Source organism: Bos indicus x Bos taurus, chromosome 13 (genome assembly GCF_003369695.1).
Source record: "Bos indicus x Bos taurus breed Angus x Brahman F1 hybrid chromosome 13, Bos_hybrid_MaternalHap_v2.0, whole genome shotgun sequence".
In the NCBI taxonomy this organism is placed as follows: domain Eukaryota; kingdom Metazoa; phylum Chordata; class Mammalia; order Artiodactyla; family Bovidae; genus Bos; species Bos indicus x Bos taurus.
In genome coordinates, this window is record NC_040088.1 from 50,372,366 (window position 1) to 50,385,235 (window position 12,870).

Consider the following 12,870-nt stretch of genomic DNA (forward strand, 5'->3'; position numbering starts at 1 on the left):
GTGGTCTTTCAGAGTTGACAGGACCTTGGGATGGTAAAGTTCAGGAACTGAATTTTATGATTGGTCCATTGGGTTTTTTATTTAAAGGAAGAATGGCAATGCAGAAAAAGTTGAGCTGAGCCATAGCCCAGATGTTTGGCTACACACACACACACACACACACACACAGCCTGAGTCAGGTTTGCAATTTACCTGCATTTATATAAGGGCTCAAAATCCCAAACTGAAGACTTCACAGTTTTCTAGTCCTGACTTTGGTTAACTTAGATCTAAAAGCATCTACATTTGTCCTGAGACACAGAATTCTAAATCATTTGGCTACTTTCAAAACACATTCAAGAAATTTACTAAAACTTGAGAAGCATGTTTGACTCTTTAAATGAGTCTATATACTTTAATAGGCTCAGATGGTTCTTATTCTGAGAGGTGTGAGATGCTCCTTTTAAATTTCATGCTTGCATCAGCATACCTTGGCAAACATTAGTATTTACTTGGGAAAACTGTCTCCTTTAAAAATAGTTTATTTTTGTCCTCTTCATGAGCATGCTTTAGTTTTAAAAATTGTTTTGCTTTTGGCAGAGAGCCTTGGAAATGTTTTTTTGAACTCTAAATTCAAATGTAATCTTAGACAGTTGGGTCGAGTTGAGTGATGTGCTAGGGTTGCGCACACGTGTAGGTATACAGTATGCTTTGTGCAACCAGCTACTACCTCGTTCCCCAGGCGTGAGGTGGAGATTTTTTACTTTTTCTTTTTACGTTCATTTATTTTCAGCTGTGCTGGATCTTTGTTGCTGTGGCCTGGGTTTCCTCTAGTTGTGGAGCACAGGGGCTGTTCTCTAGCTGTGGTGTGCGGGCTTCTCACTGCGGTGGCCTCTCTTGCCGTGGAGCTCGGGCTCTCGGTGCATGGGCTCCTGGAGTTGCAGCTTGCAGGCTCAGCAGTTGTGGTGCGTGTGCTTAGTAGACCCGCAGCATGTGGGGTCTTCCCAGACTCGGGATCAAACCCACATCCCCTGCATTGGCAGGTGGATTCTTAACCACTGAACCACCATGGAAGTCTGAGGTGGAAATTTTTCCTTTCCCAAATCCTGGAGACCCTCCAATTATATTTACTTGGGGCAAGTGCTTCTATTCTTTGGTCTTATAATGGGTGAGCTTACTCGTAGACAGGGCCTTGGGAAACAAAAGACGATTAATCATTGGAGGCCAATCCACGTTTGATAGGTTCAACAGGTTTCCCTGGAACTTCTCTATAGAAGATTGGGAGAACTGCTCTGTAGAATTTTCTTAGGTTTTTCTATTAGGTAAATTGTAGTATTGATACAAAAACACAGCAGGAGCCTAACGTACTTATTAGGGCTTCACTGGTGGCTCATGGGTAGAGAATCCACCTGCCAATGGGGGAGATGCAGGAGACATGGGTTCAATCTCTGGGTCGGGAAGATCCAACTGAGAAGGAAACGGCAACCTGCTCCAGTATTCTTGCCTGGGAAATCCATGGACAGAGAAGCCTGGAAGGTTACATTCCATGGGGTCTCAAAGAGTCAGACAGGACTTGAGAGACTGAGCACTCACATGCCTACAATGTATCTATTACATATTTTGTAGGTGGTTAATATTTCTAGTTCACTTAGTCACAGGGTGGTTTGCACTTGGTATTCAGAAAAGTGATTCCAAATTATAAAACTGTCTCTGCATAAAACTTGGGTGAAGTTAAAAATCTCTTTCTTTTCTTTACACTGTTTTTTTTTTTAACCAAATAAAAATGTCAGCACTTGCACGTTGTAAGGTGATGATGATGAAGAGATTGTTTTTCAAAAATTATCCATGTGTTAAAGAATATAATTTGTACTTTTCTCTTTTTAAAATTGAAGTATAGTTGATTTAACATATTATGTTAATTTCTCCCATACAGCAAAGTGATTCTATAATACATTCTTTTTTACATTCTTTTCCATTATGGGTTCTCACAGGATATTGAATAAAAAATCATCTTTATTATATGAAACTCTTAACTGAACTTGATGTTCAGGAATGACTAACGGGCATGGCAGTATTCTCCAGTTTTCCTCCCTGGAGAATCTCATAGACAGAGTTCATAGGATTGCAAAGAGTTGGACATGACTGAAGCAACTTAACACATACGCACATAACATCCAGCTACAGAAATGAAATGTTACTTTCGAAACACACTCACTCATTCTTCAAAATGCATGTTATTAGCTCTCATTATATTGCCAAGATGATGAGAAGGCTACATTTCAATTAAAGGAAACAGAAAACTTCTGGGTTGACAGAAGTGGGGCTGGCAATCTGAGGGCAGGGATGCTATTTAACACAAGGAACTGGCATTTTCCTATTTGAGGAGCTAGTGACAGTTCTCAGGAGTCTCTGAGACAGTTCTGAAGACACAGAGGAAGAGAACAAGGTTTGCACTACAATTGCTGCAACTCCACCCATTTGAGGGGTAGAGAGAAGCCTCCTTTCCACTGGGCACTCAGGGAATATCTAATCACCACCAATCAGGGGAAGACAACCTCACATCATACCTAAAGGGCTCTGATGTTTCATTTCAAACATACTATTTTACTTAACTTAGAATTATAGCTAGTTGTAAGTACTCGACTTTGGAAATCAATATACATTCTAAAACAATTGATTTCTTATTGTGCTCGGACTTTGCTCACTTAACAAATCCTCCAGTTTTAACTAAGAAGCTGGGATGGGTTTATGAAAGCTGCCAACATCGGGGAACAAGGTACAATCATCAGTAACAAGGGGGACCCTTAAGACCTGGCAGTCATGGTGCAATTATACTGTTCCTTCATTTCTCCACAGGGGCAGAAGTCTCTGTCTTTGACCTCTTCCCACTTCTAGCTTCCTAGAAATCACCCAAATGCTCCACTGGCCCATCCTTACCATCTTCCTCTGACTCTCAATTGCATCTCTTAGCAAACTAAGACTCCGATCATAAATTTTCACCCAATTCAACCCATTTGTCTCCTATTGATATAGAACTCCAAGTTCAACACAGAATGGTAGAGTTGCCAGGCTGAGCAAATACAAATTCAGTTAATGAATTGCAGATAGACAAGGAATCATTTTTCAAGTATGTCTTGAACAATACTGACTTATACTAAAATAATCAGAAATTCACATTCTTCTTCAGGGCTTTGGGAAGAAAACAGTCATTACTCTTCCTGGAAGTGTTTCCATCTTTTGTTCAGTGTCTCTGTATGTCTTCTCCATGTTCCACGGAGCTTCCTGGGTAGAGTTCACGTCAGACCCATCAATCCATCATCACTTTATCCTTCTTTCTTCACTTTTCTAAACTTTTTAATCCTTCTCTTTTAATTTAACACTGAGGCCAACACCTCCCACGGCACTCTGATTGACGGTGAATGTTCATTCATCTACAGACCATGACAGTGTGCCAGGGACCACCGTGTAGAGGGGACTAGAAAGTTAGATCTGCTCATCATCTTCTAAACCGTGAACACACTGACACCATGTCTGGGTTTTTCAAAGGCAGCAAGTTGCCCATATTGTTCCTAACACCACTCTCATTTCTGCTCCCTCTGAACATCTTGAGGGTTAACGAGTGACTCGGTCTATGGACACTCCCACAGCTAGGTAAGACGGAGAAAAGCATGAAATGCAGCGTGCACTGTTTAGCACTTACTACCTACTTACCAGATGATGGAGGTGTAGATTTTCTGGAACTAGGTACTATGTCACCCAAACTGGATGATGAATTTCCTCCTGATTTACTGGAGTAAAGCAAAAGTTTATATTACAACTGACACTTATTTCAGAGATGAAGACATTTGTACTGCTCGATAAACATGATTACTCATTATGTTTTTATTGAACTTTAAATCTGCCTTGCCTCCAAGGAGGCAAAGAGTAATTTCCCAGTGGGTTCCTGAAGTGCTTGAAACATCTGTGTCAAGGTCTCTTGTTTCAGATTCAAGGCTCAATTTGAAAAGGCCCTGAGAGACTGAGGAAAACTAGGGTGCCTGCTGCACCCGTCAAACTCTGCCAGGATCGCAAATAGACTAAGAGCAAAGATTTCCTTTGTTTCTCATTTTCAAGATTCTCGGAAGCAATGCATAGAACCCGCAGGCTAACACCCAAACTTGTTTCTTTTTCATTGGGTTCCTGCTCCTTTTTCTTGTACACCAGAAGCAGCTTGCTTCTTTTTGTGTACCAAGATGTACAGTATTCAAGTGTTCATGAGCAATCTATTAAAAAGAAAACCCAACAACACAGCAATAATAAAATTTGCCAACCTCTAAAACAGTGGTCCTCAACCTTTTTGGCATCAGGGACCAGTTTCATGGAAGACAATTTTTCCAAGGAACAAAGGGTGTGGATTGGTTTTGGATAATTCAAGTGTGTTACATTTACTGAGTTCTTTGAGCAGGAGGTGGAGCTCAGGAGGTAATTCAAGTGATGGGGAGTGGCTGTAAATATAGGTGAAATTTCACTTGTGTGCAGCTCACCTTCTGCTATGGGACCTGGCTCCTGACGGGCCAGGGACTGGTACTGGTTCATGGCCTGGGGGTTGGGGATCCCTTCTCTAAAAGACACCTGAGAGAGCGTGACAGTGTTCCATGATTTAACTCTCAGAGTATACCTCGAACATTTCTCAAACATGGCTAACATGGAGGGTTCAACTTGGCTCATTTAGGAATGATCTGAACTTCAGAACTACCAAATTCTAAAGTTTGATCTGAGACATGCTTTAGTGTCTTAAAAACTTTGGAGTTAATATAAGATCAGTGGCATTGATGTTTTTACCAGTGACCTGCATGCAAAATGATACACTACATGACCCCCTCACAGAGATGGATGGAAAGGAATATTTTAAGAGTGACATGGAATGTCAGCAAGACAATCCTATGGCCAAACATTTATTATCATTGCAAAGCCCAGGTCTAGTGGACATAATCTGCTACAGTGTCTATGTATCCAAGGGTGAGATTTTGTAAATATTTATATATGTTTAATATTTTATGACTATTCAGAAGAAAATATAAATTCCACTAAAATTCCAGTGACAGGCTGAATTTCGTTGCTACCATCCTGGCATTTTAATGCGTAAAAAAGACAAACATCAAAAGCTTTAAGCAACCACCAGAAGGCCTCTGTGGCTTTTTAAGGTTCTTAAAAGATACCCCAGCATGTTTAACAAGGACACCAGACACCATGTAAAAGTAGTAAAAAAGTGGTATTTAGAGAAGCCATTTCTGGCAGTTATTTAAAAATACCCATTAGCAAGATCAAAACATTTTCTTCCAGAAGTTTTTTTTTTTCCCCCTAAACTATTAAGTCTTTGAATTTATTTTACATTCTCTTTGAATTTTCCTAACAAAGTATTATTTGAGTTGTGTAAAACTGTGACAAACAGTGCAGAGAGTCAAAATGTCCAGAATGCAAATTTGCCCTTCACGTTTAATTCCATAAAAATGTCATGTTCTTGAGCCAGGCTCCAATTCTACTGCTTTTGATTTCTGCTGATTTTTTTTTTCACTTACAAATCTGAGTTTTATAATACTGCTGAATTCTAGCTATGCCCTCAAAACAAAAGTATATTTAAAATGTTTGGAGACAAATGTAAAAACCTCTGAATAAGAAAACAAGAAAACAATATTTTCACCTACTTAGGCAAAAAAAGAGAAAAAAAAAATACTAGTGAATGAAGATGGATGTTCCAAACCACAAAGCATCTTATATTTGACCTGTGTGTGGGCACTCAAAAAAAATTCTTGCCGACACTAAAATATGGTCTTTGACAAAGGATTTTTTGTCCTCATAGAAACAGATAAAACATAAACTTCAGGAAACAAAAGCTTAGTGATTTGCATTAAAGAAAAGACTTGCCTATATCATATCCTCTCACTGGAAGAAGCAAATCGTGTTCCTGTACTTGTCTGCAAGGGGGTCATTTTCACATTTACTCCATATTCGAGGAGCCCTTCTAAAGATTCTGGTGAGGGGCAAACAGCCTTAAGACTCCTAGGAAAAAAGATCGTTTGGCCCCAGCTTATTACATAACTCTTCTAATTGCTATCTGCAAGGACAATTTTAACTGCTTTCTTACCGAGTTTCTCTTTAAGTGTTAAGCAGTGGGTAGAACTGAAAATTGAGTTTCTTAAGTGAAAGTGAAACTCAGAGACCACAAGAGCTGCTCTTTGCTGGTCTCTGAGACTGTCATTTCTAAAACATCTTCCTACCATGCCAGGCAGCTCCGGATACTGGGATTAGTCACCACGATTGCTTGATGCCAGAGTATTTTCAGCAAGATTAGGGCTTCAGAATTTCCTCTGCACTAAAGCCTGAATTTAATACTCTATGACCTTAGCTCTTTTCTTTCCTTCATGGTAACACTTAATTTGATTCTCTCTTGAAGAGGATGAAAATGAAAGGCTGGGTGATGTTTTTAAAATACAGGATTTGTAATGCTGTCAGTAAACCGTATCACCAGTCTGAACTAAAAGAGCCCGAGAGTTATAAAATACTAGCGAACGGAGATGGATGTTCCAAACCACAAAGCATCTTCTATTTGACTTATTTGTGGGCGCTCAAAAGAGATTCTTGGTGATACTAAAATATGGTCATTGACAATGGATTTTGCATCATTATAGAAACGAATACAATGTAAGTTTTCTAACACAAAATAAAGATTGGAGATTACAGCAACCAATGGTTCATGAATGATAATACAGTCTGAACTCTGACACAAACACTTGATATTTGTCTCCTACCTGGAGTAGAATTTCCCTTGCTTGGCTCTCTGTTCATGCTGTAGCCTCATGTTTTCTAGCTTGACTGGACTTGGAATGAATCCGATTTCACAGCCTTCTTTAACCAATCGCCCTATCCACCAGTCATTGTTAAATTTCTAAACAGAAAATCAAAATTGTTCAGATCAGTGCACAGAAGTTAAATGAATCTTCACATCCTTTATCTTCCCGGTTAACATTTTTCAGGGGAGAGAAGTATTATGGCAATTACAGAGAACTCTGGCTCAAATACCACAAGTCAAGAAACCTGTAGGTTCAGGTGTTGAGTATGCTAAAAATGAAGTATTTTCGGGATGCTCAACAATCCGTCTCTGGCTTGACTCTGCCTTCACTTTCCTCACCGTGAGATTTTCTGAATTCCATTGCAGCTGCTGGCACCACGAGGAGGGTAAACTCTTCCTATTCAAAGATTAACAGCTCTTCCTGACAAGAGACCATTAGGAACTAGGGAATGCTACAGAATGTCTTCCTCTTGTATAATCAGAGTAGTTAGAAGTATTATGAGTGAAAAATACTGACATTCACCTGAAATATCTGATGTCAGAGCAAAATGTGTCTTTGTTGCAAACAGGTTTATAATGACCACAATCTGGTGTTCACAAGTGATTTCTCGACTTATGTGAATGTTGGTAATTTCTCTCTTGTGCCTGGAGTATTTACCCTATACCTTTAGGATCTGGTTTGATGTCCCTCAAATGCATAGTATTTTTCAAGCCCGTTCTTGAACGTTTCTGTCAACTACAAACTGGCAACGGGCACTTGTCATCTACCTCTGCAAGGATTAAATCATGTGCTGTTGCAGCCACTGACCTTCAGCACTCCCTGAAAGGAGTTCAGGGTGGAGGACAGAAATGAGGCACTCTGTGCTTTGAAAAAACTGGCAGAACAGGTCTTCAGATAGATATTTTCAGGAGCTGATTTTATGAGCCTAATTCTTACATCTCCTCATATCTAGGAAAGCACTAAAGCTCTTCCTGATGATGACTGCTCCTCATGACCAGCAGAAACCTTCTGCAAAAATCTGTGCTTGATTGCATGTACTCCTCCTTCACCAAAATCACATAGATACTGGGCTTCTCCCCTGCCTCTTTGGAGCAGTTTCTCAGAGCTATCCAAGGTGCTGTCTCCTGGGCTATAGTCCTCATTTTGGCTCAATCAAAACTTAATTCGTAACTCTTATGTTGTGCTTTTTTTTTTCTTTTCTTTTTTAAAGTCAGCATTTCAAAGAAGAAAATCCATTCTGTTTTTCTTTTCTTTCTCTAAGTATCAGCCCTTGGGATGGGAGCCTGGATTCACCTAACTTTCTGTTGTAAAGTCAAAGTTAAGGCTTGTTGTACTTCTGAGAATTTTTTCTGTTTTTCCTTCCTAGCCAAGGGACTTCCTTCCCTGGTGGCTCAGATGGTAAAGAATCTGCCTGCGATGCAGGAGACCCAGGTTCAATCCCTGGGTTGGGAAGATCCCCTGGAGAAGGGAATGGCTACTCACTCCAGTATTCCTGCCTGGAGAATCCCATGAACAGAAGAGCCTGGTGGGCTACAGTCCAATGGGGTAACAGTCAGATACGACTGAGCGACTGACACTTTAACTTTTAATTTTTCCTAGCTGAATAGAAATAACAGCTCTTTTGAAAAGTTAAAGAAATGGTAGGCTCTATATTCTCTAGGCTTTTTCAGTGGCAGTCATCACCTCTTTCGCTCATAGCCTTTAGTGCCTGAGTAGTTACATTGACATATGCTCCCTAGGACACACTGTTCCCTAGATGGAAGTGTTCCAATGGTAAATTCCTACAGGTTCAAGAAAGTCTCATGCTCACAGCCTGAGAACATTATGGAGGGGAAATCTCTGGCAGAGCAGGCTTTGATAAATGTTGACTCAAAATAAACCTTAATTAAGAGTGAATTTTTTCCAATTTACAGACTGAGTCATTGTTAACGGAAAGTGGAGGCTTTTGGCATGGTGGAAAAGGGATGTTCCTGATATCTATTTCTTGTCTCATTGGCTCTAATTCCATCCACTTCTCCTTCCCCTATAGCATTTCACCACCAAAGAAGGAGAAAGTGCACCAGCGGCCTGAGTTTAGACCTTGTTAGCACAGAGAAGAGACCGTGAATTCTAGATACTATTATTAAACTCTCCCCAGATGCTTAAACTTGGGACATGAGCGACAAATGACACATGGTCAAGGTTAAACATTAAAAGGAAAAGTACAGGTTAAGTATAAAAAAAGGATCATCTACTCCAGTGGTTCTCGATTTCTGGGTCACAGAGCCCAGGGGAGCCTTGAGGTTATTCCAAGAAGCCTGTGACTTTTTTCTTCTTTAAAAAGATTATATTTATTTTGGAAAAGGTTGAGAGGCACTGATTTCATGTGTATGTTATATAATCATGGCTGTACACGTGCTATTTCATAGCAATGAGAAGAAGTGATATTTCAAGGTAAAAAAAAAATCATGCAGCTAGAAATTGCAGTTACTCTCCTTACTTCCTTAACATGCAGAAAATCTTTTGCTTCAAATGAGATGGCCATGCCTGGCACGGGAACATCGTCTTCGTGGGCTGCACTGTAGCTGACATTTGTCCGAACTGCAAATGCAACGGGCTTTGTCTAAAATGGAAAAAGGGGGGAAAAATAAAAAAAGAAACAAGTGTTCCTTCTCTTTCCCCCTCAAAATACAAACATACACGGAATAACGGCTGTCACAGTTGTTGTTTTTCCTCGATTTGGTTCTTTATCACAAAACAGCATCTTAGTATTTCCAACAGGGGAAACCTTTGGGCGCTCAGCCACATACACCCATTTCTGAACTAGAAAAAGGCCATTGTGCTTTATGAAAGCACTCCAAGCAATGAAAGTAAAGATGAACTACTGAAATATGTTTACACAACATAAAAACTTGTAACAAATGGAAATCAGGAAACATACACGGGGTTGAAATGCCAAGTTCTTGTGTTTCAGTGAAAAAGACTTGGCCACTGCCATATCCACCCCCAAATCTACTTTAATTAATAATAGAAGATGGAACTTCCCTAGTGCCCCAGTGGTTAAGAATCCATCTTCCAATGTAGGGGACTCTGGTTTGATCCCTGGTTGGGGAACTAAGATCCTACATGCCATAGGGCAACTAAGCCCTCATGCCACAACTAAGACCCAATGCAGCCAAAAATCAAAAAAAAAAATTTTTTTTAATGACATAATTCCAAAACATACTATGTTTTGCATGAAGAAAGAACCAAGGAATATATCTTATAACTATTAAAAACTACATTCATGGCTGCTGGGTATCATGAAAGCAATGACTTTCTATTCTAATATTTGTCCTCCTTGAGTTTTCTTAGTCACTAAAGATGATAACATTTAATAAGTTATTTTTCATTATTTGATGCTTTGCAAATTTACAGATACATTTTGTCCTCTATCAAGCAATACTTGCTTAATCACAAGGTTAAAAAAAAAAAAGGTAAACTCAGAAATAGTAAAAGGAGGTATTGCTCTAACTAGCACTGGGTTTCTTTCACAATGTGGGCAAGTGGATTTCTTCTGAGCTGTTTCTTCTTATTCAAAGAGCTCTTCATCAGAACTGCTCATGAAGGATGATGGGGAACTGGAATAGAAAGAACCCATCTTCACTTCTGAATTTTCCATAGTTAATCTGTTCTAGCTGACTACTGTCTGGGTGAGGACTGAGTTCAGAAGAGCCATGGTTACGTAGATTCATCCACAATATGCAGAAAGGAGGTCCAGGTCCTAGACAAAGGCACAGTAGACAGGAAGGGGACTGAAAGGCATGGAATCCGATTCGTGACATCCATTACGAATTTTAATAACAGAAGAGGGCTGTTCCTCGTATGGAAATATGAATTTTAAAGAAGAACAGTAAAAGTTGCCTAATAGTTCTACCACTGAAACACAATCCTGTTTTTTTTTTTAATTATTTATTTTTACTGGGAGGACAACTGCTTTACAATGTTGTGTTGGTTTCTGCTGTACAACAGCTGGAATCAACCATAGGTATACATATGTCCACTCCCTCCTGAGCCGCCCTCTCTCCCCACCCACCCCTCTAGGTCATCGCAGAGCACTGAGCTGAGCTTCCTGTGCTAAACAGCAGCTTCTCACTAGCTAGCTATCTTACACATGGTAGCGTATATATGTCAATGTGTGACCATGTGAACGGTATTTCAGGGGAAAAATGGAAATATCATTTTAAATAATATGTAAATTTGTTTCCCATAGCTATAACCATAATGTACCTAATTCATATCCAATTCTTAAAGTAATATAGTAGTTTTTCATGTGATACACTTCTTTTTACTCTACCATTTAAAAAATTACCTTGATAATTCAACCCCTTTTTCAATGTTTAGGTTTAGAGGTTTTTTCATTATGATAAATACTCTGCTTTGAAAAATCTTTGTACCAAAAGCCTCTTTCTATTTAGGATTCTCTCCTTGGGATAGATTCCCAGAGGTAGCATGAGTAAGCCATGAGTTATCAAGATCTTTTAAAATTCTTTTCCAAACTACTGTCCAAATGGGCTCTGCCATTTTAAACTGCAATATATGTTGGTGCCCTTTTCCCTAAGATGCAGTTTTAATTAGACTCAGTTTTACTACTAGAAATAGGATTTTCTTGAGTATAATCAATCCACTATTGGAGAGAGTTTCTGATTCCTAAAATATAAATCCAAGATTTTTTTTTTTTAATGACACGATCTCTCATCTCTCTCAGGGACTTCTTAAAAATTTCTTGGAGGATACAGAATTTAAGTGTAGTGTGTAAACACACACACACACACAAAACACATATATTTAAACCACTGGAAGACCTAAATTTTAAATGTACAACTCTATATAGGATCCCATGAATATCTCTTCTCTTTTTCCCAATGACCAACTTTTCAGACACTGGAGTGGTAGGAAGAGGGAACACTGAGAAAAGAAAAATAAAGAGGTGGTGAAGGTTAGCCTATAATAACCAGGATAACAGATGATGATTTTATGTTCTTAGATTAAGATTACAGTTCAGAGTGTGACTCCCCACCTGGCTCACCTCCTATGACCAACCATGCTTCCCTTAGATAAGGAGCTTTACACAGCAAGCCGTATAGGAGCCCAGCTGGCAGGTTCAGGGGGATGGATTGTGGGCAGTTCTGAGGCCACAGGACTTGATTTTCCCCACAACCTAAAGAAGCTCCATTGGCATCTTGGAAGCCTGGCCCATGGAAGCCCCTAAACGCTGGTCAGAGATATGTTTTAAGTTTATAGCAGGAGCAATTATTATTTTTTCATAGTCTTCTAGAATCACTAGACCTAAGGCTGTCAGAAAATAATTACTGTTAAGTAGGAGATCACTAACTAAAAAATCTCTTTGGATCCAGCAATTCCACTTCTGGGCATATATCCAAAGAAAACAAAACAACTACATCAAAGAGATATCTAGACTCTTAGGTTCATAGCAGCATCATTTACAATAGTCAAGACATGGAAACATCCTAAGTGTCCACCAACAGATGAATGGATAATAGAGATGTGAGATATACATGCACACACGCAGGAGTACTATTCAGCCCTGAGAAAGAAGGAAATCCTGCCATTTGCAACAACACGGATGGACTTGAGAGCATTAGGCTAAGTGAAGTAAGAGAAAGACGGTCTGCTCTCACTTATACATGGAAGCTCAAAAACAAAACAAAACCCCCTAATCTCTGGTCATGAAGTAGGAAAAATAAATTATCACAAATTTATGGCTTTCTTTTGAGCTTGCCTCCCAAACAATAACTTAATGAATTAAGAGTGAAGCTAATCCTTTTAATGGCTACAACAATGTTTACATACAGTTAATTAAAAATGTGCTAATGATGGAATATCTACTGTTAAAAAGCAAAATGAAATTCACTCAAATAAGAATAAAAATAGAATTCTGATAATGATTAATAGTAACTTGAATTTTCAGGCATCAATTTCTTCATTTCTTAATTTCTTAACGCATTTTATTAATGTAAATAGCAAATTATAGTTTTCCATTTTCATTCAGAGACCATTAATAGTTAATAACATATAAGGG

General features: G+C 39.1%; 1 protein-coding gene across 7 annotated transcripts in view; it reads right to left on the reverse strand.

Annotated features, from left to right (window-relative positions):
- CACNB2 (calcium voltage-gated channel auxiliary subunit beta 2) overlaps positions 1–12,870 on the reverse strand; it is a 427,802-nt gene that overhangs the window by 37,258 nt on the left and 377,674 nt on the right. For all 7 annotated transcript variants that reach the window (XM_027559821.1, XM_027559817.1, XM_027559814.1 and 4 more), the window contains 3 exons: positions 9,289–9,411; positions 6,768–6,904; positions 3,691–3,767 (listed from right to left, as the gene is read on the reverse strand). In XM_027559821.1, the coding sequence (XP_027415622.1) occupies positions 3,691–3,767; positions 6,768–6,904; positions 9,289–9,411 (337 nt within the window). The remainder of the gene's footprint in view (positions 1–3,690; positions 3,768–6,767; positions 6,905–9,288; positions 9,412–12,870) is intronic.